Source organism: Bos taurus, chromosome 6 (assembly GCF_002263795.3).
Source record: "Bos taurus isolate L1 Dominette 01449 registration number 42190680 breed Hereford chromosome 6, ARS-UCD2.0, whole genome shotgun sequence".
Classification (NCBI taxonomy): Eukaryota; Metazoa; Chordata; class Mammalia; order Artiodactyla; family Bovidae; genus Bos; species Bos taurus.
Window position 1 is genome coordinate 66,925,736 of NC_037333.1, and position 26,391 is coordinate 66,952,126.

The following is a 26,391-nucleotide window of genomic DNA, read 5'->3' on the forward strand; positions in this document are numbered from 1 at the left end:
ACTATACAAAACTTTGATGTAAATTTTATTTTTTGATAACACTAAAAATTGCTGAAAGCTATGAATAAATTAGGTAATACCATTTCTGAACAGAAATGCTAATTTTTTCTTACAGGCTTTGTCTTTCTCATCATGATACAAATAATTAGTGAATAAATCACAACTATTATAGCCAGATCCAGAAGTGTTTTTGAGACCTAGAATTCTTTTATTATTTCTACTTTTAAGTAGCATGAGGACCAAACCTTTGATTAAACTCCCACTTCATTTACTAGAAATTACTCATACTGTACTATTCTCCATAAAATGCTTTATATGACTAGTAATTGTTTAACACAGAAAAAGAAAAAGTTAAAATTGAGGAGGGGGCGAGAGAAAGGGAAACAGGAAAAAGTGATTTCTCATCATCCCAGGGTACCAGGCTAAAATAATTTATTTCATGGGAAGGTGATCTTCAGCTCCTAATGATGACCATGAGAATGTGAGCAGGGGAATAACTTACAATGATTTTTAAATCTGATTTCACGCATGTGGACTCTCATATACAGTCACTGAGTATTCATGATATAGTTGGCATTTTACAACAAAGAACAGTATTTCCTGTATACCGTTCTCTTCCTTGCACCATGAACATTTACAATTTGTATGTCTTGACCTACTAAACACAATGCATGATCAGGGATTAGATGCTGGACTTGGGAGGGGAGGTTTTGAAACAGCTATGAAAACATCAGTGGAATGATTAATGAAATTTGACCATGGCTGCTGCTGCTGCTGCTGCTGCTGCTGCGTCGAGTCAGTCGTGTCCGACTCTGTGCAACACGGCAGCCCACCAGGCTCCTCTGTCCCTGGGATTCTCCAGGCAAGAGTACTGGAGTGGGTTGCCATTGCCTTCTACTATTTGACCATGGACTCTGGACCAAATAATAGTATTGTATCAGTGTTACATGTCTTGACTTTGACCATTGTACTGTTGTTCTAAAAGAGAATATCCTCATTTTTAGGCAATATACAACAACCCATTTAGTGGCAAAAAGGGATTATCTACATGGGCCTTTGCTGTGATCCAGTTAAGACTCTACACTTCCACTGCAGAGGGCACAGGTTCTATTCCTGATGCGGCCACAAAAAAAAAAAAAAAAAGAAGTAAAGAAGGGGACTGTCTACAACGTATTCTCCAGTGGTTCAGAAAACATGCATAGGAAGAGAAAGAGACCAAGTAACAGACCAACAGAATGACAGAGCAAATGGGGCAACCAGAGGCAATTTGTGAATCTAAGTAAAGTTTATCTGAGAATTCCTTGTACTAGTCCTGCAACTCTTCTATCAGTTTGAAACTATAGCAAAATAAAAGGTTATAAAAATACTTTAGGAGAGTGGATAGAACAAATGGTGTTATCCCCCTCTTCAGTCTTAAATACGTTTCTGCTTCCTAGAGGAAAAAAAAGAAAAAAAAAAAGTGAATACTGTTTGATGGAAATAGATAAATTGGCAAATAAAGAGGGTAAATCAGACCCCTAGGACTTCAGACCTACATCTTGGCTGTTTTAAGTGATGAAGAAGGTCAGATCCAGGAGAGTAGAATAAGAACACAAATACGAATCAAGAGTGGGAGAAGAAGAGACAGAGAGGAAATTAAGACACAAGACAGGAAGCTGATACAACCTTATTTCAGAAACATGGAAACTCAACTACCAGTGAGAAAATGAGTTTTCATGGGATCACAGAGTTGAGACTTTTCAGAGCCAGAAAAATCCCCTAGTACACTAGCCACTTTACTGTTTATGGAGTATTTAGAGCTGTCTCACTTTTTATAAGCTGGAGAATTGTCTGGAAACCTCTAAAGCCTGATGCCAATGCTCCCAATTGTCCTGAAATAAAAGAAACTATATCTTCTACCCCATACTCACCCCCCAGAATCCTAGAAAGTGCTAGAAGATACAAATCTTCAGGTAGCAATAAGAAGGATCCTATAAACTTATATTCAAAAGCAGAGACATTACTTTGCCAACAAAGGTCCGTCTAGTCAAGGCTATGGTTTTCCCACTGGTCATGTATGGATGTGAGAGTTGGACTGTGAAGAAAGCAGAGTGCTGAAGAATTGATGCTTTTGAACTGTGGTGTTGGAAAAGACTCTTGAGAGTCCTCTTGGACTGCAAGGAGATCCAACCAGTCCATTCTGAAGGAGATCAGCCCTGGGATTTCTTCGGAAGGAATGATGCTAAAGCTGAAACTCCAGTACTTTGGCCACCTGATGCGAAGAGTTGACTCATTAGAAAAGACTCTGATGCTGGGAGGGATTGGGGGCAGGAGGAGAAGGGGACGACAGAGGATGAGGTGGCTGGATGGCATCACTGACTCGATGGACATGAGTCTGAGTGAGCTCCGGGAGTTGGTGATGGACAGGGAGGCCTGGCACGCTGCGATTCACGGGGTCACAAAGAGTCGGACACAACTGAGCAACTGAACTGAACTGAACTGCTGTCTGCATAGGATAAACCTGCATAGGAAGCCCTGCCTTCTTTGAAGGGTTGAGGTCTCCCCAAATCTCCTTTGAACCAACCAGCCATCCTACTGGGTACTGAGGACTCAACTCTCCACTCAACTCCCGAAAATTCGAAAATAGGAAAGCTTTGAACCCTGCCCTCAAAGAGCTTGAAGTCCAATGGGGGAACAGACACATAAACAAAGTCAAGCAACCAAGATGTCTCAATAAAAATATGGGACAGGGCACAGAGGGCTGATGGGGGCTGGTGAGTCCACCACTGGTGTGAGGATTACAGAAAAGGCTTCAGAGAAGGTAAGGACTGAACTCAGTCAGAAAAGATGAGCAAGTGTTGACTAGGCCTCTCACTATATTTTTGATGGATAAAATGTGGATAGATAGACAGATCCTGGCAGGTATGTGGAAGAATATATCACTCCAAGCTGACTGAACAATACTAAGAAAGGTACAATGTGAAAAAGTACAGGTAGAAGACACAGCTGGAGATGGAGGAAAGACAGAGGGAAGACAAGGAAAAATGGCATCAAGTACCTTGTATTCCAATCTAAGGAGTTTTAACTTGATCCTAGAGTAGATGCAAAGCTATAGGTTTTAAGTATCCTTCTGAAGTCTGTATAGTTGAAAGATGAAGATTCAAAAGTAGAATCAACTAGGGCAGTGATCCACCAAAAGAATGAAAGTGGGAGCTGGAATAAGATTCTGATGAAAGAAAGGAGAATTCATGAGATTTGGTAACAGACTGGATGTGTGTTGGGTTGAGCAGTCATGGTAAAGGAGTTAAGGGTGTAAAGAGACAATATATATGAAAGTAATTTCTAAACTACAAAAACAATTGAAAAACATTGTTTTATAAAGTCTAGATAGATAATGACAGAATCAGACAGAAACCTTAGTTTTGTCTGATGTTAATTTTCTTCTACCACAAAGAAACATTTTTAAAAAATCATAACTGAAAGTAAGAAAAATTTCCTCAAAACTTTTAAAATAAAAATTTATCTGTACTATAGAGAGATTTAATAGATTTTTTTCCTTATTTTTCCCTGGAGTATCAACGTTGTTTCAAAGATAGGCTTTGAATAAATAGCCCTGTAACTCATCGGTATTTGATTGACCTTGTGTAAGTTTTTATTACATACAAGTCTCATGTTGCTCATTTTTGAAATGGGAGTCCTAATAAGATGTAATACGCTATTCTTTTGAGGAATAAAGAAAATAATGCATGTACTTAGCACAGTAGAACAGTACCTGGCCATATCTGGTACTCAATAATTTGTGCCATAACTACTACAGATGTGTGGGAAGGAGCTAACCTAACAGGCCTGTGAGGCTGAAAAAGGTCTGCTTACAAGGCTGGTCCTTGGCTGGCATCTGGGAACTTGGACTTTGGGAGAGGGAGAGCTCTAACATTCCCAGTGCTAATAAGAATAGCTCACTGGGTCTAAATTGTACAGACAATCTGGTTTACACTGAACACCTGCTTTCTTTCTGGAGTCTGGAGTTTTGGTACATGCTTTGACAGAGGGTGTCTATGTGACCAGCCCAGTGAAAACCTTCAGCACTGAGTCTCCACTGAGATTCCCAGTGAGAAAACATTTCACAACTGTCACAACTGGGAGCTGAAGGAATTATACATCCACTTTGTGACTCTACTGAGAGAGAACTCCTGCAAGCTTGTGCTTGGTTTCTCCAGACCTGCCCCATGCACCTTTTGCCTTGTTCATTTTGCTTTGTCTCCCTTTCACTGAAATAAATCATAGCGGTGACCTCAACTCTATGCTGAGTCCCATGCATTCTGCTGAATCCCTGAACCTAGGGATGGCCTTAGGGATCCCCAGCACAACTAGTCTCCCTGTTCCTCAACCTCATAAACTACTGGCCAGTTTTCAAACCAGAGGAGTATTACAGACAACAAACCAACCAGATTGATAATTTTAAAGTCGAATGATAAAACTTCCTGATTTCTCAAGTAACAGTAGTTGCAGATTTATATACAACTTGAAATTTCTGTATTCAAACATCTCATCATATAGAAATCTCACCATTCTTTGTTTTTTATTATTTAATAGGTCATTTTTCTGATTAAACTCCAGTCCTATTCTTCCCTAGATTCCATCTCAAAACCAAGTGGAGGCTCCAGCAGAATATTAGGTGCTCTGATCTATGTGATTAGTTCCCTAATCAGAAAGCAAGATCACAGTGTCCTCTGTTCTGTGTTATTACAAGAAGAGCAAACAATATAAATTGTCAGTAAGATCGTTTATCAGTTCACTAGAAGATGCAGAAATATGAGCTAGTTAAGAACGAATAAGAAGGACAAACCAAAAAATGAACCACAGCAGAAACTAAAACACAAGTTTTCCAACATCAGACTTGGAAGAAACAGCTTGACTGAATTTCCCAATGAATTTCCCAGAATTCCTTGGCACACTTCGAAAAGTACAATAAACTGTACTTAGGGTACAAGAAAATTTTCAGTAAAGTCCTGCTGCCATCGTATCAAAGGAGCTGGGATATAGAAAACCTGGAGAAGACTGATGTCTGACTCACACTGTGATTAACTGAGACTTTTAATAAAGGATAAGTGTCACTTAATAGCTATAAAGAAACCACGTAGCTACTAGATCAGTCAGTAGCCTACCCACTGTTTCTCTTCTAAAACAGAATATGAACAACTAAAATAAATATATCTGGGGCTATCCACTTAAAAGAGTTTTATATTTTTAACAAAATAATATTTTTAAAATACCTGTTGATTTCCATGGGTTACCCACATTACAGCCCTTCTTAGATCACAGCTTCTAGGGTAAGGGAGATGGTAACAAGAACACTGATCCACGGAAAACAGAAAACTGGGCACATTAACCCAACAGGGAAGAAATACTACAATGCATGCTACTGGGCTTACCTAGAAGCCAGGTTCAGAGCTGTCATGAAGGAATTAAGCCCAGTATTATCAAAACTTTTACTTTCTGAAGAATTCAGATTCTTATCTTAAAATGCCAAACTTTTTAATATAGGTAAACATTTGTTTTTAATTGTGGGAGGAAAGCAAATCTGCAATCGTATTTTCAACTGAAGGTCATAAGTGTCCCAATGAACATCAGTTCCTGAGAAAAGAATCCAGGAGGGATAAAAATGCCCAGCTCCTGGGATGAGTAAGGGCTCAGGCAGAACTAGCTAATGCGACTAGGCTCCCTGGGCCAGTCATCAGTAGCCAGAAAGGAGATGAATTCTTTTTTTTTTCCCATTAAAGTATAGTTGATTTACAATATCATGTAAGTTTCATGTATACAGCATAGTGGTTCAGGTTTTTTGCAGATTATATTCCATTATAAATTATAAAATATCGAGTATAATCCCCTGTGTGTGGGTGTGTGTGCTCAGTTGTGTCCGATTCTTTGTGACCCCATGGACTAGCCCATCAGGCTCCTCTGTCCATGGGATTTTCCAGGCAAGGTAATTCCCTGTGCTATACAGCAAATCGATGATAAGTGTCAGAGGCTGGGCTTTTTTTACATGTTGTGACAACTTCCTCATTCTGTCCTTTCTGGTTCTCATGGTGGCTGAAGCTGCTTCCAGGAAAGACAGCGGGTCAGGTTGTCAAACAAGAGGGTTTCCACTGTTCTCTTTATTCTCCCTAAGCTAAAGCAATGAGGGCCTTTTTAACTTTGTATCATCTTTGTATTATCATTTATCATCTTCAAAGTGACTTAACAATTACAAAGAATTTCAACTGTAACAGTCCATATCTCTAAACAGGTAAAGTAGGTTTCCAAGGCTTTCTTGGTTAGTAAAGGACCACACTTTCCCATGTTTACTGTAATATTTCTATTCTTTTCTTATTATACTATTCAAATTATAACAGATCATTATCATACAGCAAAAATATATTAATGTTTCCCTTAAAATTTATTTTAGATTTTAAAATAATTCATATTTCTAGTCTTACCTGAAACTCTTTTGGAATCCTGAATTTTTCAGATTTAATAAATGTATTATACCTCATATACCACACATAACACTCCCAGCAAGAACTAGGACAGCCCCACGCAATTAAACACATGATTATACCACATATTACCCATATTATTACCACATATACCCATATCCACTAAGATAAAAACTAAAAATAGCTTCATCTAAGGTCAGGTTTTACAACTGAGTTTTTGAAGTTTGGGTTTTCAGCACTATGGGGATTTAGGAAGGTGGATAAAAGACTGAATTATATGAACCTGCAGAATTCCACAGGTCACAATGACAAGCCACAACAGAAATTAACAGAATTGAGGGCCACCAGTGAAAAGCAATGTCATTCTGTCTGTACTGGGGGAACCAAAACACAGAGAAATCAGTGGGAGAAGTTAGTGGAAGTAAAACAAAAACAAAAAGAAGCAAATCCATTTCTGAGGATGGTACTCCAGAAAAAAAGTAGAGTAAAATAAAACAAAACATCAAGATCACCAACAATCTACTAGTAAACAACTAGACCACGGCATGTGGTAAACAAGGGTGACCCAGTCTCTCCAGCCATCCCCTGGGACCCGAGAAAATGTCTAAAAGGGAGAACACGGCTGGACCCGCAGTACTGGATGATGAGTCCCCAACACGGCAGGAAGAAAAAGGTGGGTCAGAGGCTACTCTACACTCACACACCTCATCTAGTGGTAGAACCAGAGGACAAACCAACTTAAGAGCCAGGAGCTGGATGACAACATGAACCGCATGCCAGCTGCTCACCAACCAGGTTCTCAGTGAGCCACTGTCCCCTGCTCCCATCAAAGGAACTTTGTACTAGCTGCTTAGCACCAAAAAAGTTGAACAGTTTTGCTGCCAGTCAACTTCATCAAATCACTAACCAGTTTTAAGTGACTTCCACTGAGTAGTGGAGAAATATTCATATAGAGTGATGGACATAGACACAGTTTGTATATGCTAATGAAGAAGACTTTGATACATAATATGAGTTTATGGGAAACAGTCATTTACAAAACATACCTAATGAATTCCGCAAGGATCTAAAACTGATGTAGGAATTTATTTCCTCTAACAGATTAATTCAGTAGGCCAACATAAAATGTATACCCATGTATACTAAACCCATAATTAACAGACGTGTGAAAATGTCCATCCATATTCTAAACTTTATCTTTCAAATCATTAGCTTAACTTCATTAGCTAACAAATCATTAGCTTAACTTCATTAACCTAAAGCTTATTGCATAAGATTTGGAGGGTGTGAGGAATGTCAGTGTCAAAAGGTAGTATCAACATAGAAAGCAGCAAAGTAAATTTTGATTGTCTCCTACCTCTGGGCGACCCTCGTAGTAGGTCAACATGGACTTTGTGAGTACAAAAAGTCTCTCTTTGTAGTTTAAGGGCGACGTCTTCTTTTTCTGCTGTGACCTCTTAATAAGAATCTCTTCCAGAATAGTGTTAAAATTCATCTCGGTCTTCTGATCACTCTTTCTCCTGCCATTGAAGATCCCAGTGTTCTAAAGTAAGAAAATAAACAGTTGAAATAAAATGCAACATGTTAATTATCCAAGGACACCAGTCACTCCAAATTACAAAAACAGATTTTACTCTGACAGCTGGAGCTGAGGAATGTTACTCTATGCACCCAGACAGAAAGTGCCCGGATAGGGCATGAAAGCTCAACCTCCTCTACTTCCCTGCTGCTGCTGCTGCTGCTGCTGCTGCTAAGTCACTTCAGTCATGTCCGACTCTGTGTGACCCCATAGACGGCAGCCCACAGGCTCCCCTGTCCCTGGGATTCTCCAGGCAAGAACACTGGAGTAGGTTGCCATTTCCTTCTCCAATGCATGAAAGTGAAAAGTGAAAGTGAAGTTGCTCAGCTGTGTCCAACTCTTCACGACCCCATGGACTGCAGCCTACTAGGCTCCTCCATCCATGGGATTTTCCAGGCAAGAGCACTGGAGTGGGTTGCCATTGCCTTCTCCCTAGCCCCATCCTTTTCCTCCAAGTCCCAGGATTTGATAAGAAAACCTAATCCGAACCGCCATGATGATCCACTCCTTTGTCCCTCCCTGCCAATCCCTTGGTTTGCTGGCACACTCTACTGCTATTTGATTGCAGAGAAACAAATATCTCAGATGGAAAAGTACATTTCATCACCTGCATGGCTAGTTTAGGCTGGTATTTAAATTGCCTCAGGATCTTGGTACACAAATAGACAAGCACATAGGCATGGCAGATTTGAACAAAATGAATTACCACAGTGGTGTATGGCATCAATTTCCAGTTGTAACAAGGATGTAATCTTGATAAGCAACCTCACCACCAGAACTACAAGGATGCTCTCTGATACCTACACTACCATTCCCCACATTCTCTTCCCTGTGGCTCCTGTCTCAATCACAAGAGAAAACGATTCCCACCCAGTTACAGCTTATGCTACTCAGCTACCCTACCCTACATGGCTGCCCCTCAAGGCAGAGCTCCTCTGTATGAGGTCCTCAGTCCTGTATTTGGAGCCCCCACATCTAGACTATCCATGCCCAGGCTAATAAGCCTTCCAAAATCCAACAAAATTTCACTTTCTGAAAACCAAAGACACTCAGTAAAGGCCTGGACATTTTTATCTGAGACAAGTTGAAAGGACAACAGCCCTTTCTTCCCTTCCTTCCACCACACCCTGACAAGAAGTTACTGTGTATAAAATCATAGAGGCAGGGACTTCCCAGGTGGTCCAGTGGCTAAGACTCTGGCCTCACAATACTGGGAGCCTGGGTTCGATCCCTGGCCAAGGAACTAGATTCCACATGCAGCAACTAAAGATCCTGTATGCCACAACTAAGACCTGACACAATTAAATAAATTAATAAAATATTTTTTTAAAAAATCAGAGAGGCAACAGGAGTCACGTGAAGAAAATAAGTGGTTATCAGAGAGCACAACTGGGAACTTGCCACTGAGTTTGGCAGTGAGAAATTTACAAACTTTTTGGCCAACCCAATACCAACCTCAGCCAACATGATACCACCCAAGCTGACACTCTGGCAACTTCCTTGCAACTCCCTACTACTGATCTTTCATTATCCAATCAGGCCCTCTGTTTTCTGTAAAGTTACTTTACAACAGCTTAACCTCTGAACATCAGTTTCTTTCATTCATAAAACATGGAGCTAAATATCACAAGGTTACTGTGAGGTTTAATGAGATGTGAGAGAGAACTTACTTATTATGAAACACTGTACAAATGTTTATTATTGTTATTTTTTAATTCCAGTGTTCTCTTTTTAGCTTGAAGAATTATCATCTGGGCCATGAAAATAGCTTTCCAACTGGTCTTCCTTTCACCCCAGCTCCTGCCTCCTTTTATTCAAACTACATGCCCTTTATTTTCATTGGCTCAGCCTTCAAAGACACCACTGTCATCATGCCATTATTCCCACTGGCTCAGCCTCCAAAGACATCACTGTCATCACACCACATTCATTCACTGGAAATCCTCCATGCCTCCCCAAAGTCCTCCTCATCACCTGCAGGATAAAGTAAAAATTCTTTAGCCAAAACACTAGACATGGTCCACAATTTAGCTGCAACCTAACATCCAACCTTTACTTTTACTGCTCTCCAAACACTCCACCGGAGAAGGCAACGGCACCCCACTCCAGTACCCTTGCCTGGAAAATCCCATGGGTGGAGGAGCCTGGTGCACTGCAGTCCATGGGGTCACTAAGAGTCAGACACAACTGAGCGACTTCACTTTCACTTTTCACTTTCATGCATTGGAGAAGGAAATGGCAACCCACTCCAATGTTCTTGCCTGGAGAATCCCAGGGACGGGGGAGCCTGATGGGCTGCTGTCTATGGGGTCACACAGAGTCGGACACGACTGAAGCGACTTAGCAGCAGCAGCAGCCAACACTCCACATCCCAGTCAAAATAGTCAGCATTCATTCCCTGGCCTAGAGAACCCCCTCTCTCCACCTATGAAAACTACTAGCTCAAAACTCACCTCCCTGATGAAGCCTTTCCTGATGGTCTCAATTAATTAAAACCTACCTGGTTCCTGGGCCCGTGATCTCTGTATCACCCATCACAGAGCTCATTGTTGCCTTCCATGGTTTAGAGAATCGGTGTTGCTCTAAATTGATATTCTAACTCTCACCTAGATTTTAAGCTCCTGAAGGAATAATTATCAACTTTAAGTGCACATCAGAATCACACAGGGAAGTTTTTTTCAGAATTCAGACATCCTGAACCCACACCCACGTACTCTGAATTGGTCTGGGGTGGGGTCCAGGGCATCATGATTTAATGTGCAGGTAGATTTGAGAGCCACTATCTTAAATGAAGACAAACTGGGCTCTGACACAAACTCTTTATACCACTCTTAGTGCCTCTCAATAAGAGGTGGATAACAGGTCTATTTGACCCATTATCCTAAGCTGAGAAGTCAGAGAAAAAAGCTCTTGCTCCTTTGCATCTAAGTTGGTCCTCCTTAGTTTAAACTATAAATTTGGTACTGACCCAGCAAGCCCACTACACAGCAAATACCCTGAGAAAACAATAATCAAAAAAGACACTTGTACCCCAATGTGCATAGCAGCACTATTTAAAATAGCCAGAACATGGAAGCAACCTACATGCTTATCAACAGATGAATGGATAAAGAAGATGTGGCACATATATACAATGTGATATTAGACATAAAAAAGAACAAATCTGAGTCAGGTCTAGTGAGGTGAATGAACCTAGAACCTGTTATACAGAGTGAAGTAGGTCAGAAAGATAAAAATAAATATAGTATATTAATGCATAAATATGGAATCTCAAAAATGGTACTGACAAGCCTATTTGCAGGGGAGGAATGGAGACACAGATGTAGAAAATCGACTTGTAGACACAGCAAGGGAGGGAGAGAGTGCGCCAAATGGAAAAAGTAGCACCAACATACATGCACTATCAGATGTAAGATGGGTAGCTGCTGAGAGGTTCCTAAGTAGCACAATAAGCCCAGTCTAGTGCTCTGTGAGGACCTGGGGGGATGCTATGGAGGGAGAGGATGGAGGTTAGGGAGGGAGCGGATGTATGTATAATTACGGCTGACTTGCACTGTTATATGGCAGAAACCAACACAACATTGTAAAAATTTTAAACTACATACTTAAATAAATGAAAAAAATAGTTCATTGTTGTTGTAATAATCTGTTGGTCAATGGGAAATCCTGGCCAAAGAATACTATGAAACTTCATATAAACAAAGGAAAGTTCTCCTCACGTAGATTTACAGTTAAAGATGGAGGGCTGAATGTACACATTAGCCCAGGCTCCGTCCTAAAATCCTAGTGTTAAGAGAAGACATTGCATGCATAACACAAGGTCAGGATACAGCCAAAATAAAGTACACAGAACCAAAAGAGAGGACCCTGGAGGAAAAACAGATATGAAAAGCACAGTAGAAGAGTCAGAATTTAAAACTGAGGAAATATTCCCAAAATATGAAACAAAAAAAAACAAAAAATAAAAATAAAAACTGGAGAGGAAATATAATTTTCTGGATCCATCCAGAAAATTTAGCATTTGAAAAATAGGAGTTCCAAGATGAGAAAGCAGTGAGAAACCAACCAAAGAAGAAATTTAGGAAAATTTCCCCAAATTAAAGATTACTTCTCAATTGAAACAGAACCAAATCAGCAGAGCTCATAAAATTTCAAAATCACAGGGACAAGCAGAAGATTCAGCAAGCTTAAAAATAGGTTTCACAGAAAGGATCAAAATTCATAATAGCAATCATCAAGGACAATAACAGAAGCTAGAAAATAATGGAGAATTTTTTTGAAGAAAATTTATTTCTAACCTGAGTCTATAGCTGTTCCCTGGTGGCTCAGAGGATAAAGCATCTGCCTGCCATGCGGGAGACCCGGGTTCGATCCCTGTGTTGGGAAGATCCCCTGCAGAAGGAAATGGCAACCGACTCCAGTATTCTTGCCTGGGAAATCCCATGGACAGAGGAGCCTGGCGGGCTACAGTCTACAGAGTCGCAAAGAGTTGGACACAACTGAGCGAGTTCACTTCACTAAGAGTCTATCCTCAACCAAACTATCAATACAATGACAAGAGAATAAAAACATTTTTCAAATATTCAAGGGTTTAAAATTTTTACCTCCCATTCACCCTCTTCAAATAGCTACCTGAGGACAATACTCCATTAAAATAAAAAAACTATATCACAAAATACACGGAACCCAGGAAACAAGGGTTTCAAAACAAAAGAGGTAAAAACAGTCTCCCAGACAATGGTGAAGGGAAATCTGAAGCTGACATTGGGCAGCAGACTGAAAATCACCAGGCCAAATTAGACCAAGGGCAGGTCAGGAAGCAACAGTTAGAACTGGACATGGAACAACAGACTGGTTCCAAATAGGAAAAGGAGTACGTCAAGGCTGTATATTGTCACCCTGCTTATTTAACTTATATGCAGAGTACATCATGAGAAACGCTGGGCTGGAAGAAGCACAAGCTGGAATCAAGATTGCCGGGAGAAATATTAATAACCTCAGATATGCAGATGACACCACCCTTATGACAGAAGATGAAGAAGAACTAAAGAGCCTCTTGATGAAAGTGAAAGAGGAGAGTGAAAAAGTTGGCTTAAAGCTCAACATTCAGAAAACGAAAATCATGGCATCTGGTCCCATCACTTCATGGGAAATAGATGGGGAAACAGTGGAAACAATGTCAGACTTTATTTTTTTGGGCTCCAAAATCACTGCAGATGGTGATTGCAGCCATGAAATTAAAAGACACTTACTCCTTGGAAGGAAAGTTATGACCAACCTAGATAGCATATTCAAAAGCAGAGACATTACTTTGCCAACAAAGGTCCATCTAGTCAAGGCCATCGTTTTTTCCAGTGGTCACGTATGGATGTGAGAGTTGGACTGTGAAGAAAGCTGAGCACCGAAAAATTGATGCTTTTGAACTGTGGTGTTGGAGAAGACTCTTGAGAGTCCCTTGGACTACAAGGAGATCCAACCAGTCCATTCTAAAGATCAGTCCTGGGTGTTCTTTGGAAGGACTGATGCTAAAGCTGAAACTACTTTGGCCACCTCATGCAAAGAGTTGACTCATTGGAAAAGACTCTGATGCTGGGAGGGATTGGGGGCAGGAGGAGAAAGGGACAACAGAGGATGAGATGGCTGGATGGCATCACTGACTCGATGGACGTGAGTCTGAGTGAACCACGGGAGTTGGTGATGGACAGGGAGGCCTGGCGTGCTGCAATTCATGGGGTAGCAAAGAGTCGGACATGACTGAGCGACTGAACTGAACTGAAACAGTTCTTGGAAGGAATTATTCCAGGAAATGAACCTGAAGGTATTGTTAGAAGATCTATAATAAATTAGTTAAAATGTAGCAAACCTAAAAATAATAAATCAATTTATGGAAAGTAAGAAATTATACAGAAAAGGAAAAATAATCACAGTTTGCTACAGAGTTTAGCCATATATAACATCTAGAACATCATAATAAAATAGACTATAAGTAGTAATCTTATCTTTAAGATCAAATTAGTCAATCTGAAAGGAAATCAAGCCCGAACACTCTTTGGAAGGACTGATGCTGAAGATGAAGCTCCAATACTTTGGCCACCTGATGTGAACAGCTGACTCATTAGAAAACACCCTGATGCTGGGAAAGATTGAAGGCAGAAGGAGAAGAGGAAGACAAAGGATGAGATGGTTGGATGACATCACTGATTCAATGAACATGAACTTGGGCAAACTCTGGGAGATGATGAGGGACAGGGAAGCCATGGGGTCGCAAAGAGTCAGACACAACTGAGCGACTGAACAACAATAATCTTACTACTAGCATAAAAATACTGGGATAAGGGAATGCAGGAAATATGCTTCTTTGTGGATCTCAAGGTATGTTGTGAAAGAGAACTATGTCCTCCATAGTACTAGGAGGAAGTCAGTGCATCATACCTAAAATTGAAAAAGCAAGAAGTGGCAGCGTAAGTACATCACTTAGAGATTTACGTTACTAACATGTTGTTTTAAAAGTAAAAGTGGTTGCTTCTGGGATCAAAAAGTTATTAGAAGATGGCAGTGGAAAGAGTATTAATATGTTCTCTACTCTCCTTCCCTAAAATTCTATGCAAGCAATAAAATACTCAAATCGGAGAGGAAGATAATTCCTACCTCCAGTGAACAAAAAGATGGCTATGAGCTGCAAACTATGAAACACATATCTGCCAAATACTGTGAAAAGTACATGAAAAGAGGAGAGGAGGCTGAGTAGATTTCCCTTATAGTTATGTGTATAGCTGAATCATTTTGCTATACACCTGAAATTAACCTCATTGTCCTGAAAGGTCAATCTAATGACCTTTTGATAAGATCAATGAAAGCCGGAGGAATAAGCAGACTATAAGAGAATCAGGGAGTATCCCTGTAGAGTTACTATTTACACAGAAAAATAATAAAAAATATAATCAAGCTTCCACTATTTTGCTACGTGTTGGCATAGCAAACACATAGCACTAAGCACTAAGCACTAAGCACTAAACACTAAGCACTTCAGATGTAACAACTCATTTAATTCAACAAACCTACTGAAGGTAATATTCCCTAGTCATATGGTAAGAATAAGAGCCAGATTTTAATTCAGGCATTCTCACCACACAGCCTGCACTATTAACCGCTACACACACAACCTCTCCAGTGGAAAGGAAAAGAGAACTAAAGGGAAAAGCATATGATGCGTCATTATCGGCCTTCTATTTAGGCAGATGGCTAAAGGCAATTCGACACAACCTCCAAATTTCAACAGATAAAACTGACTCCCAAGGCATCATTAAGAAGGACACCAATCTCTCAATACCAAAAACTAAAGAGAACAAATGAATTTATAATCAAACAGAAACAGACCCACACATTCTACCAGAGGAACAGGGAATGGCAGGAAAAGTATGAGCTCTGGAACCAGCCAAATCCGGGTACCAGGTCAAGTTAGGCTTCTTCAGCTTTGTGAATTTGGGAAAGTCCCTCAACTTTTATGAAACTGAGTTCTCCCTTGGGATAGGGGACTGATGATAAGAAATGTAAATGTAATATGCATGTCAAAGTCATTTGATCACTGCAAGTTTCAATAACAGATCTAAGAGATTTTTTTTAAAAAGAAAAGAAAGAGACCATAGAACACAAACCTATGGTTACCAAAGGGGAAAGGGGTAGGGAAGGGATAAATTGGGAGTTTGGGATTAACATACATACACTACTATAAATAAAATAGATAACTACCAAGGACCTACTGTATAGCATAGGGAACTATACTCAATATTTTATAATAACTTACATGGGAAAAGAATCTGAAAAATACATATATATATGTGAACCTGGATCATTTTGCTATACACCTGAAACTAACACAACATTGTAAATCAACAGGACTTCAATAAGAATACATACATATATACATACATAATTTTTAAAACCTGGAGACAATCACTCTGAATGAAAGAATCCGTTTGATGCTCCAAAGTAAAAAACGAAGATGAAACAAAATTTCAGAGTCCTCCAGCTGATTCTCCCATTTTCCACACCAAAAAGGACTGAGCCATTCAGACAAAAGAATCACAAATGAACCAACTCTGGGTTACAAGTATCTTTTTAAAATAAAACGAAGAGCTATAACTTAAGACCCTTTTCTCTGTGTCTCCTTAACAGTGAACACAAGAACATTCTTTCCTTTACTCTGACTGCTAATTGTTAAAAGCTTGAAAAATAACGCATTAGTCTTTGAACATCAATATTCTTTTTTTATTAAAGTATTAGTGGATTTACAATACTGTGTTAGTTTAAGGTGTACAGCAAAGTAATTCAGTTATGTTTTTCAGATTATTTTCCATTGTAAGTTTTTACAAGATATGAATATAGTTCCCTGTGCTATACAGTATATCCTTGTTGCTTATCTGAATACCAATATTCTGAAGTAGACACTGTTCACCGTTTCACCAATGAGAAACCCAAACCACCATGAAGTTGTATTCTCTGTCTAGTGTTACAAATCTAAATACCAGACTAATGGTTCTTGGTTTCATGGTCTACCAATTTTAGCCAAAAGATCTAAGAACTCTTTTTTATCATAAAAATTCTGCTGAAGAAAAATATGTTTTTTTTAATGGCTACTAAGGTTACCCAGCCTACTTTATACATCCTTTCACAATATTTTTAATCACGGGTACAGAGGTGATTGTGAATTACCAAACATGAGGATGGTAAGGAATATAGTAAAAAAGAAACAAACAGCCTACTTGTCAGGGTAGAGAAAGGATGAACTCCTTACAGAAAGAAGCAGAGTGATCAAAGGTTGTTAAAATTCTCATCTTACTATGTTAAGCCATATGAAAAGGTCAATGTTTGGCAATATTTTACCCATACAAATCAACAATATTATCTAACTCAATCTAATACTTGTCAATGCTCTAAGAGTAGTAATGTAGTTAAAGCTCTCAATTTCAGAATTTTACATCAGAACACAGTGGCTATTACACATTACATCATAGGTTTACCACAAAGTTTCAGCCTGTTTGTAATGTTAAGAAATATAGCATGAATAAACATCAGACTGACAATTATCTGAGAAATCAAATGGTGTATGTCTGCCAACAGTTTCTGTGGGTTATATTTCAATTCAAAAGTATCTAAAATGGGTAGGTACTATATAGTAACAAACCTTATTCTGCTCTCTTCTACAATGTAAACCCCAGCTTAAGCCCCAATTTTCTTTTGTAAAAAGGGAACCGAACAGCAGAAACACAAGCAAAAAGGAGGGAAATGCTCGGCTGACTTTAATCAGAATAAAGGGTACATTCTAGGCTCCCCATTTAACATCATGAATTGGTGCTATTCCAGGATCAGGCACTTTTTTAGCTCTCAGATAAGAGTAAAAGTTTAGCCTGCAAGTCTTCCTTACCTACTAAACAAGGCACCCAGGGATAAACTGTATTTTCTTAAAGTCTTGACTGTGTCTCCTTTCAGCTAGTTGCTCAGTAACAGGCCACAAAGTTTTGAGTAGTTTGTTGATCTACTGAAACTAGGTCTAGATTAGACTCAAAAGGTCAAAAGGCAAAAGTTACAGAAGTCAGCTGACTTATCTCTCCTGGGTAGGTAGTGCCTGTCCAGCCACATGGTGGGTGACCAAGATGTTGGACTGGGGGCGGACTGTGCAGTACTACACTACAGAGAGTGGTTTCTTACTGTCCATATAATACACGTAAATGCAATAATTTAACATATACTCTTTAAGACAACAGGTTTGGGGTTCACAACGAAGGACCCCGCTGTGGTCTTTGGCTATGATTGTGGCTGAGGGTCTCCTGGCTAATAAAAATGAAGAGAAAAAAAAAGAGATAAAAAGAACAGTGGATGGAGAAAAAAGTTCTGACAAAAGAAACCATGAGCAATACTATTACAAGGAAATTGGTTTCACCTCTTGGCAGGTATCGAGCCAAAAGACAGACTCAAAGAGAAGAGCAGAAGGAAGGATTTATTACTTGCAGCAAGTAAGGAGGACAACAAGGACACTTCCCAGAGCATTATCTCCCCAAACAGCAAGACTGGGGCTGGAGCAAAGAGAAGTCAGCATAGAACTGGGGAAAGGTTGACAGAGTCCAGCACAAGTTGATGGAAGTTGGGAGGGTCAGCAAAGGTCACCATCATCATTCCTTAGGTTCCAATGGATCTGGAAATTGTGCCCTCGAGAGGGGTTTGCATTCCGCAAAACAGCTCAAGAATGTGCTTCAGGCTAATCCTGACCTTTGAAATGGTACAACTGATATATTATGGTTAAGTTACCTCTCTGGCCTGATTATATCTGTTCAGTTTTACCTTCTTTTGCTCCTATAAAATCATTAACCATTGAGACCTATTCTTCTTCAAGAGCAAGCACTGTGGCCAGGCTAGATCACAAAATGACTTAGGCCTAGGAGGCTGGGTTCTCTTCCTCTGAGGAGCCCCACCCTATCTGCTTGCAATACCTCAACGCATCATCACATATACTTACACTACAGGAGATTCAGAGTTAAGTATTCTAGAGAGAATCAAAAGTTGTCTTAACATAGAAACTACTCATTGATCAACTGACCACATAGGCTCCAAATATTCCTTCCACATTACTAGGTTCTGCTTCTTTGTGGGTCTGTTTCACTCACTGAATGAGGGAATGCAACAGTCAACAACATCAAATGTTCAAAAGACGAGGGTTTTCAAAAAGTCAATGAAAATAATGTTAAAGAACTGCTCCCATCACACTCAATGCCACTGGCAAATAAGGATCTTGCAGTTAGCTGGTAAAAATAAAAAAAAAACTTGCAACATTGTTAAGTAACTATACCCCAATAAAGATTAACTAATTAAATGCACTGAAAAAAAAACAATAAAATAACACAAGTATCAAAAATGACTTACACTTTAGAAAGGGAAATATAAATATCATATCAGTTCAGTTCAGCTCAATCGCTCAGTCATGTCCGACTCTTCGCGACCCCATGAATCACAGCACGCCAGGCCTCCCTGTCCATCACCAACTCCTGGAATTCACTCAGACTCATGTCCATCGAGTCAGTGATGCCATCCAGCCATTTCATCCTCTGTCGTCCCCTTCTCCTCCTGCCCCCAATCCCTCCCAGTATCAGAGTCTTTTCCAATGAGTCAACTCTGCATTAGGTGGCCAAAGTACTGCAGTTTCAGCTTCAGCATCATTCCCTCCAAAGAAATCCCAGGGCTGATCTGCTTTAGGATGGACTGGTTGGATTTCCTTGCAGTCCAAGGGACTCTCAAGAGTCTTCTCCAACACCACAGTTCAAAAGCATCAATTCTTGGGCGCTCAGCTTTCTTCACAGTCCAACTCTCACGTCCATACATGACCACTGGAAAAACCATAGCCTTGACTAGACAGACCTTTGTTGGCAAAGTAATGTCTCTGCTTTTGAATATGCTATCTAGTTTGGTCATAACTTTCCTTCCAAGGAGTAAGCGTCTTTTAATTTCATGGCTGAAGTCACCATCTGTAGTGATTTTGGAGCCCAGAAAAATAAAGTCTGACACTGTTTCCACTGTTTCCCCATCTATTTCCTATGAAGTGATGGGACTGGATGCCATGATTTTCGTTTTCTGAATGTTGAGCTTCAAGCCAACTTTTTCACTCTCCACTTTCACTTTCATCAAGAGGCTCTTCACTTTCTGCCATAAGGGTAGTGTCATCTGCATATGTGAGGTTATTGATATTTCTCCCAGCAATCTTGATTCCAGCTTGTGTTTCTTCCAGTCCAGCATTTCTCATGATGTACTCTGCATATAAGTTAAATAAGCAGGGTGACAATATACAGCCTTGACGAACTCCTTTTCCTATTTGGAACCAGTCTGTTGTTCCATGTCCAGTTCTAACTGTTGCTTCCTGACCTGCATACAGATTTCTCAAGAGGCAGATCAGGTGGTCTGGTATTCCCATCTCTTTCAGAATTTTCCACAGTTTATTGTGATCCACACAAAGGCTTTGGCATAGTCAATAAAACAGAAATAGATGTTTTTCTGGAACTCTCTTGCTTTTTCCATGATCCAGCAGATGTTGGCAATTTGATCTCTGGTTTCTCTGCCTTTTCTAAAACAGCTTGAACATCAGGAAGTTCACGGTTCACGTATTGCTGAAGCCTGGCTTGGAGAATTTTGAGCATTACTTTACTAGCATGTGAGATGAGTGCAATTGTGCGGTAGTTTGAGCATTCTTTGGCATTGCCTTTCTTTGGGATTGGAATGAAAACTGACCTTTTCCAGTCCTGTGGCCACTGCTGAGTTTTCCAAATTTGCTGGCATATTGAGTACCCCATTTTCACAGCATCATCTTTCAGGATTTGAAATAGCTCAACTGGAATTCCATCACCTCCACTAGCTTTGTTCATAGTGATGCTTTCTAAGGCTCACTTGACTTCACATTCCAGGATGTCTGGCTCTAGGTCAGGGATCACACCATCGTGATTATCTGGGTCGTGAAGATCTTTTTTGTACAGTTCTTCTGTGTATTCTTGCCACCTCTTCTTAATATCTTCTGCTTCTGTTAGGCCCATACCATTTCTGTCCTTTATCAAGCCCATCTTTGCATGAAATGTTCCCTTGGTATCTCTGATTTTCTTGAAGAGATCTCTAGTCTTTCCCATTCTGTTGTTTTCCTCTATTTCTTTGCATTGATCGCTGAGGAAGCTTTCTTATCTCTTCTTGCTATTCTTTGGAACTCTGCATTCAGATGCTTATATCTTTCCTTTTCTCCTTTGCTTTTCGCTTCTCTTCTTTTCAGAGCTATTTGTAAGGCCTCCCCAGACAGCCATTTTGCTTTTTTGCATTTCTTTTCCGTGGGGATGGTCTTGATCCCTGTCTCCTGTACAATGTCACAAACCTCAGTCCATAGTTCATCAGGCACTCTATCTATCAGATCTAGGCCCTTAAATCTATTTCTCACTTCCACTGTAAAATCATAAGGGATTTGATTTAGGTCATACCTGAATGGTCTAGTGGTTTTCCCTACTTTCTTCAATTTCAGTCTGAATTTGGCAATAAGGAATTCATAATCTGAGCCACAGTCAGCTCTTGGTCTTGTTTTTGTTGACTGTATAGAGCTTCTCCATCTTTGGCTGCAAAGAATATAATCAATCTGATTTCGGTGTTGACCATCTGGTGATGTCCATGTGTAGAGTCTTCTCTTGTGTTGTTGGAAGAGGGTGTTTGCTATGACCAGTGCATTTTCTTGGCAAAACTCTATTAGCCTTTGCCCTGCTTCATTCCGTATTCCAAGGCCAAATTTGCCTGTTACTCCAGGTGTTTCTTGACTTCCTACTTTTGCATTCCAGTCCCCTATAATGAAAAGGACATCTTTTTTGGTGTTAGTTCTAAAAGTCTTGGAGGTCTTCATAGAATCGTTCAACTTCAGCTTCTTCAGCATTACTGGTTGGGGCATAGAGAGATCATTCTGTCATTTTTGAGGTTGCATCCAAGTACTGCATTTCAGACTGTTTTGTTGACCATGATGGCCACTCCATTTCTTCTGAGGGATTCCTGCCCGCAGTAGTAGATATAATGGTCATCTGAGTTAAATTCACCCATTCCAGTCCATTTCAGTTCACTGATTCCTAGAATGTCTACATTCACTCTTGCCATCTCTTGTTTGACCATTTCCAATTTGCCTTGATTCATGGACCTGACATTCCAGGTTCCTACGCAATATTGCTCTTTACAGCATCGGACCTTGCTTCTATCACCAGTCACATCCACAGCTGGGTATTCTTTTTGCTTTGGCTCCATCCCTTCATTCTTTCTGGAGTTATTTCTCCACTGATCTCCAGTAGCATATTGGGCCCCTTCTGACCTGGGGAGTTCCTCTTTCAGTATCCTATCATTTTGCCTTTTCATACTGTTCATGGGGTTCTCAAGGCAAGAATACTGAAGTGATATATAAATATCATATACTGAGACATATATATGGAATCTGAAGAAATGGTACTGATGAATTTATTTTCAGGGCAGCAGTGGAGAAACAGACATAGAGAACAGACCTATGGGCGGTGGGAGGAGAGGAGGGAGAAGGGGAGATGTATGGAAAGAGTAACATGTAATTCACAAGACCATATGTAAAATAGACAGCCAATGAGAATCTACTCTATGACTGAACTCAAACAGGGGCTCGGGGACAAGTGGAAGGGTGGGATGGAGAGGGAGATGGGAGGGAGGCCCAGGAGAGAGGGGATATGGGTATACCTAAGGCTGATTCTTGTTGATGTACAACAGAAAATCACAAAATTCTGTAAAGCAATTATCGTTCAATTAAAAAAAAATTTTTTTTAATGAGTTACACTTAAAATACTAAAATACACTGCGTCAGACTGCTTTTTGCTCCCTTCCCCACTTGTAACCCCATGCCCTACTCATCCTTCCCTTCTTTCCGGATGTATGGGCTAGAGATAATACTTCCCAGCCTTGGCAGCAAGCTGTGGCCATCTAACTGAAAGCCAAAGGGATGTGTGCAGACATGATATGTGGACCAGCTTCAACTTAAAGACAGGTCACTCTCCCCAGATTTAGAGCACTGTCCACCTTCTTAACAGTTGGAAAGTAGACACGGCAGACACAACTTTATGCGTTCAACACATGACCGTAGGGAGTAGAGGGGAAGAAGAAGGAACCTAGTCCTTGAATAACTTCATGGATCAGAGCTGCTCAATCAGCCTAGACTTGTGCTACCCTTCTTTGTGAGGGATTAACACACTTCTGTCAGATCTTAGAAATGCCATATGATGGTTTCTTTGTTATCGTGACTTAACCTTTAATCTACCTCGGGATACACCCTTGCAAAACCTGATAAAGCTTGCTAATGCTTTCCCAAAAAAGGGCCTTCTTTAGATCTGTGCTGACAGATGCAAATGTAAAGGGAAGGAAGTCAAAAATCTTTATCATGCATTTTCATCAGAAAAATAATTTCAAGAAAACTAATAGTTGATTCCCTATTTGTTCAAACGTTAAAAATTATAATCTAAACGGTACCATATATGAGATAAAAAAACATATATTCACTTTATTTTTCATGATAAAGTCTGAATCATAGTGGGTTTTTTGTTTGTTTACTACTTACTATGAAATGTAAGTGGATTCACTTTAAGTGACAATACTCTGGCACTAGTTCTCCTCACATGAGGGAATTTCTGATACACAAAAAATATTTCTCTTTCTGCTTCTTGCAAATTCATAAGGAAACAATAACCAGTGAAAACAAGGCATGAATAACAAATTTCTCAAGTAGGTCAAGTGATTTTCAGCAACTTTTACTAGGAGAAAACATGAAAGTAATTTGAAAATTATATATAAAATAATTTATACCAAAATATGTTCCTTGACTACATTAATCTAGATTGTTTTTAATTTGAAACATTCATCAATGCCAACATATTATTTTCCTATTGTTTTCAAAATAGGAATAAAGAACTCAAGTCATTATTGCATTCAGTTGTTTTTACAGGAAAGTAAGCTTAACAAAAAATTGCAAGAACAAAAACACTGAGACTGAGAAGGAGTCAAAAGCCTTTTTAACAGTCTTAAGAGATATCTCTTAAATGTGTGAGACAACTCTTAACAACTTGACCACTAACTATATATTGGTGATATATAGTTTGTGGTAAGATTTATTTGATGATAACAAAATAGTACTAGGTCGTTTTGGAATTTTTTTGGTGAGATGATGCTACTGTGATTCTATTTTTAAGAGTTGTCTTTTAGAGATACATACTGAAATTTTGCAGACAAAATACTGTATGTGATTTGCTTCATAATCTGGTAAAGGGGATATGGGGGTGTAGACAAAATAAAACTGTTCATGAGCTGATAACTGTAGAAGCTGAGTGAGGCACACAGGAGTTCATTACAGTTTATTTTTGTCTGCATTTGAAATTTGTCATAATAAAAACTTTTTGAAATTTATTTAAAGGAACAGCATGGTTTTCCATGTCCCTGTCATCCAACCCTTTGCAACTGGTAAGAAAGAGTACATAAAAAGATGAAAAAAGGAAGAGAAGGGGGTGGGGGGAAAGACAGTCAAATAAAAGTGGAAAAAGGTGGGCGGGCTCTCCTTCGAGGATATTATTACCACGCTATCCAGCTCATCACAGAAGCTCTTCCAATGATCCCAATGATTCATTGAGTCAGCAAAGCCTCATGATAATGTAATGTGATACCATTTCTTCCCCGACAAACAGGAGTATGTGGTTTCCAGGGCCAAAAATAAAACCACAGTCTACGTAACATTTGTCCTTGTTATAACTCCTCTTCTTCTATTTCCTGTCCTTTCCCCTGTTCAAACTTCATGAAAGCAGAAGTTAGCTTTTCAAGCCTAAAGCACAATAAAAAGAAAATTCTATACACATTAACAAAGCACCAAAGCACAGTGGACAGTCAGATAAAGTGAGTATATCTGAATTGTAGCCTTTTTAAAAAGAATCATTAGAAAGTTTACCAAAGGTGAGCATCACAATTGAAACTACAGAGCACCCTAAGATAAGGAGGCAAATTTGACCAGAGAATTATTTACCCTTAATTCTAAGGCTTGTGGAGCTCAGTTAAAGATGAATTTCCCAAAGTGAAATGCCAGCTGTTATATACCTGATCTCTAAAAAGGATAAAATTAAACATCTAAGAATACCAATTCCATAGAAAACATTCTTTTTTCATTTTTTTATTGAAGGAGAAACATTCTTACACATCACTTGCAACAATTAAATACTGTAAACTACATTCAAAAAGTATCATGAATATAAGCCATGATCTAATTACTGAGGAAAATGTCCACTGACTTTTGCTTATGGGATTATAATTAATACACAAGAGTACTGGAGTGGGTTGCCATTTCCTTCTCCAATTATATTAGTTTCGGGTATACACCAGTGATTCAATATTTTTATACACTATGACATGATCGCCATAAAAGTCTAGTTATTATCTGTCAGCACACAAACTTATTACAGTATTACTGACTGTATTCCTTATGCTGTATGTTACTTTCCCATGTCTTATTTGTTTTATAGTCAGAAGACTGACCCTCTTCATCCCTTCACTCATCCTTCCATCCGCCTCCCCTCTGGCAACCACCAGTTTGTTTTCTGTATCAGAGTCTGTTTCCATTTTGCTTTTCTTTGTTCATTTGTTTTGTTTTTTAGATTCCAAATAAAAGTAAAGTCATAGTATGTGTTTTTCTCTGTCCGATTTATTTCACTTAGACCTGGAAGGTAACCAGGTCCATCCATGTTGCTGCAAATGGCAAGATTTCATTCTTTTTTATAGCCAAGTAGTATGGCACCCCACTCCAGTACTCTTGCCTGGAAAATCCCATGGGCAGAGGAGTCTGGTAGGCTGCAGTCCATGGGGTCGCTAAGAGTCGAGCACGACTGGGTGACTTCACTCTCACTTTTCACTTTCATGCATTGGAGAAGGAAATGGCAACCCACTCCAGTGTTCTTGCCTGGAGAATCCCAGGGACGGGGGAGCCTGGTGGGTTGCTGTCTATGGGGTCGCACAGAGTCGGACACGACTGAAGCGACTTAGCAGCAGCAGCAGCAGCAGTATTCCACTGTGTATATATACCACATCTTCTTTATCCATTCATCTATCAATGAACACTAGCTATTCATAAATAATGCTTCAATGAAGACTTACAGGTATATGTCTTTTTGAGTTATTGTTTTTGTTTTCTTCAGATAAAGACCCAGAAGTGGAACTGCTGGATCATTTGGTAGCTCTATTTTTTAACTCTTTAAGGAAACTCCATACAGTTTTCTATAGTAGCTGCACTGATTTACATTCCCACCAACACAGCACAGGGGTTCCCTTTCCTCAACATTTGTTGTTTCTTCTTTTTGCTAAGAGCCGTTCTAACAGGTGTAAGGTGATACCTCATAGTGGTTTTGATTTGCATGTCCCTGGTGGTGAGTGATACTGGAGCAACTTTTCCTATGCCTTGTTTATCTTCTTTGGGGAAATGTCTATTCAGGTCCTCTGCCCATATTTTAATTGGGGCTTTTGTTTGTTTTTTGATACTGAGTTGTAGGAGTTCTTTGGATATCAACCCCTTATCAAATATATATTTATAAATATCTTCTCCCATTCAGTGGGTTCTCTTTTTGTTTTGTTGACTTCATCAAAGGCTTAGTTTGAGGTAGTCCCATTTGTTTATTTTTGCTTTTGTGGCCCTAGCAGCATATTAAAAAAATATTACTAAGATCGATATAAAAAAAGATTACTGCCCATGTGTTCTAGTTTTGTGGTTCCAGCTCTTATATTCAAGTCTTTAATCCACTTTGAGTTTATTTTTTAGTATGG

At 39.5% G+C, this 26,391-nt stretch overlaps 1 protein-coding gene across 6 annotated transcripts in view; it reads right to left on the reverse strand.

Annotated features, from left to right (window-relative positions):
• Positions 1-26,391, reverse strand: part of TEC (tec protein tyrosine kinase) — a 170,000-nt gene that overhangs the window by 106,693 nt on the left and 36,916 nt on the right. For all 6 annotated transcript variants that reach the window (XM_002688249.7, XM_059887759.1, XM_005207976.5 and 3 more), the window contains one exon: positions 7,813-7,998. In XM_002688249.7, coding sequence (XP_002688295.1) covers positions 7,813-7,950 — 138 coding nt within the window. In that variant the 5' untranslated portion in view covers positions 7,951-7,998. The remainder of the gene's footprint in view (positions 1-7,812; positions 7,999-26,391) is intronic.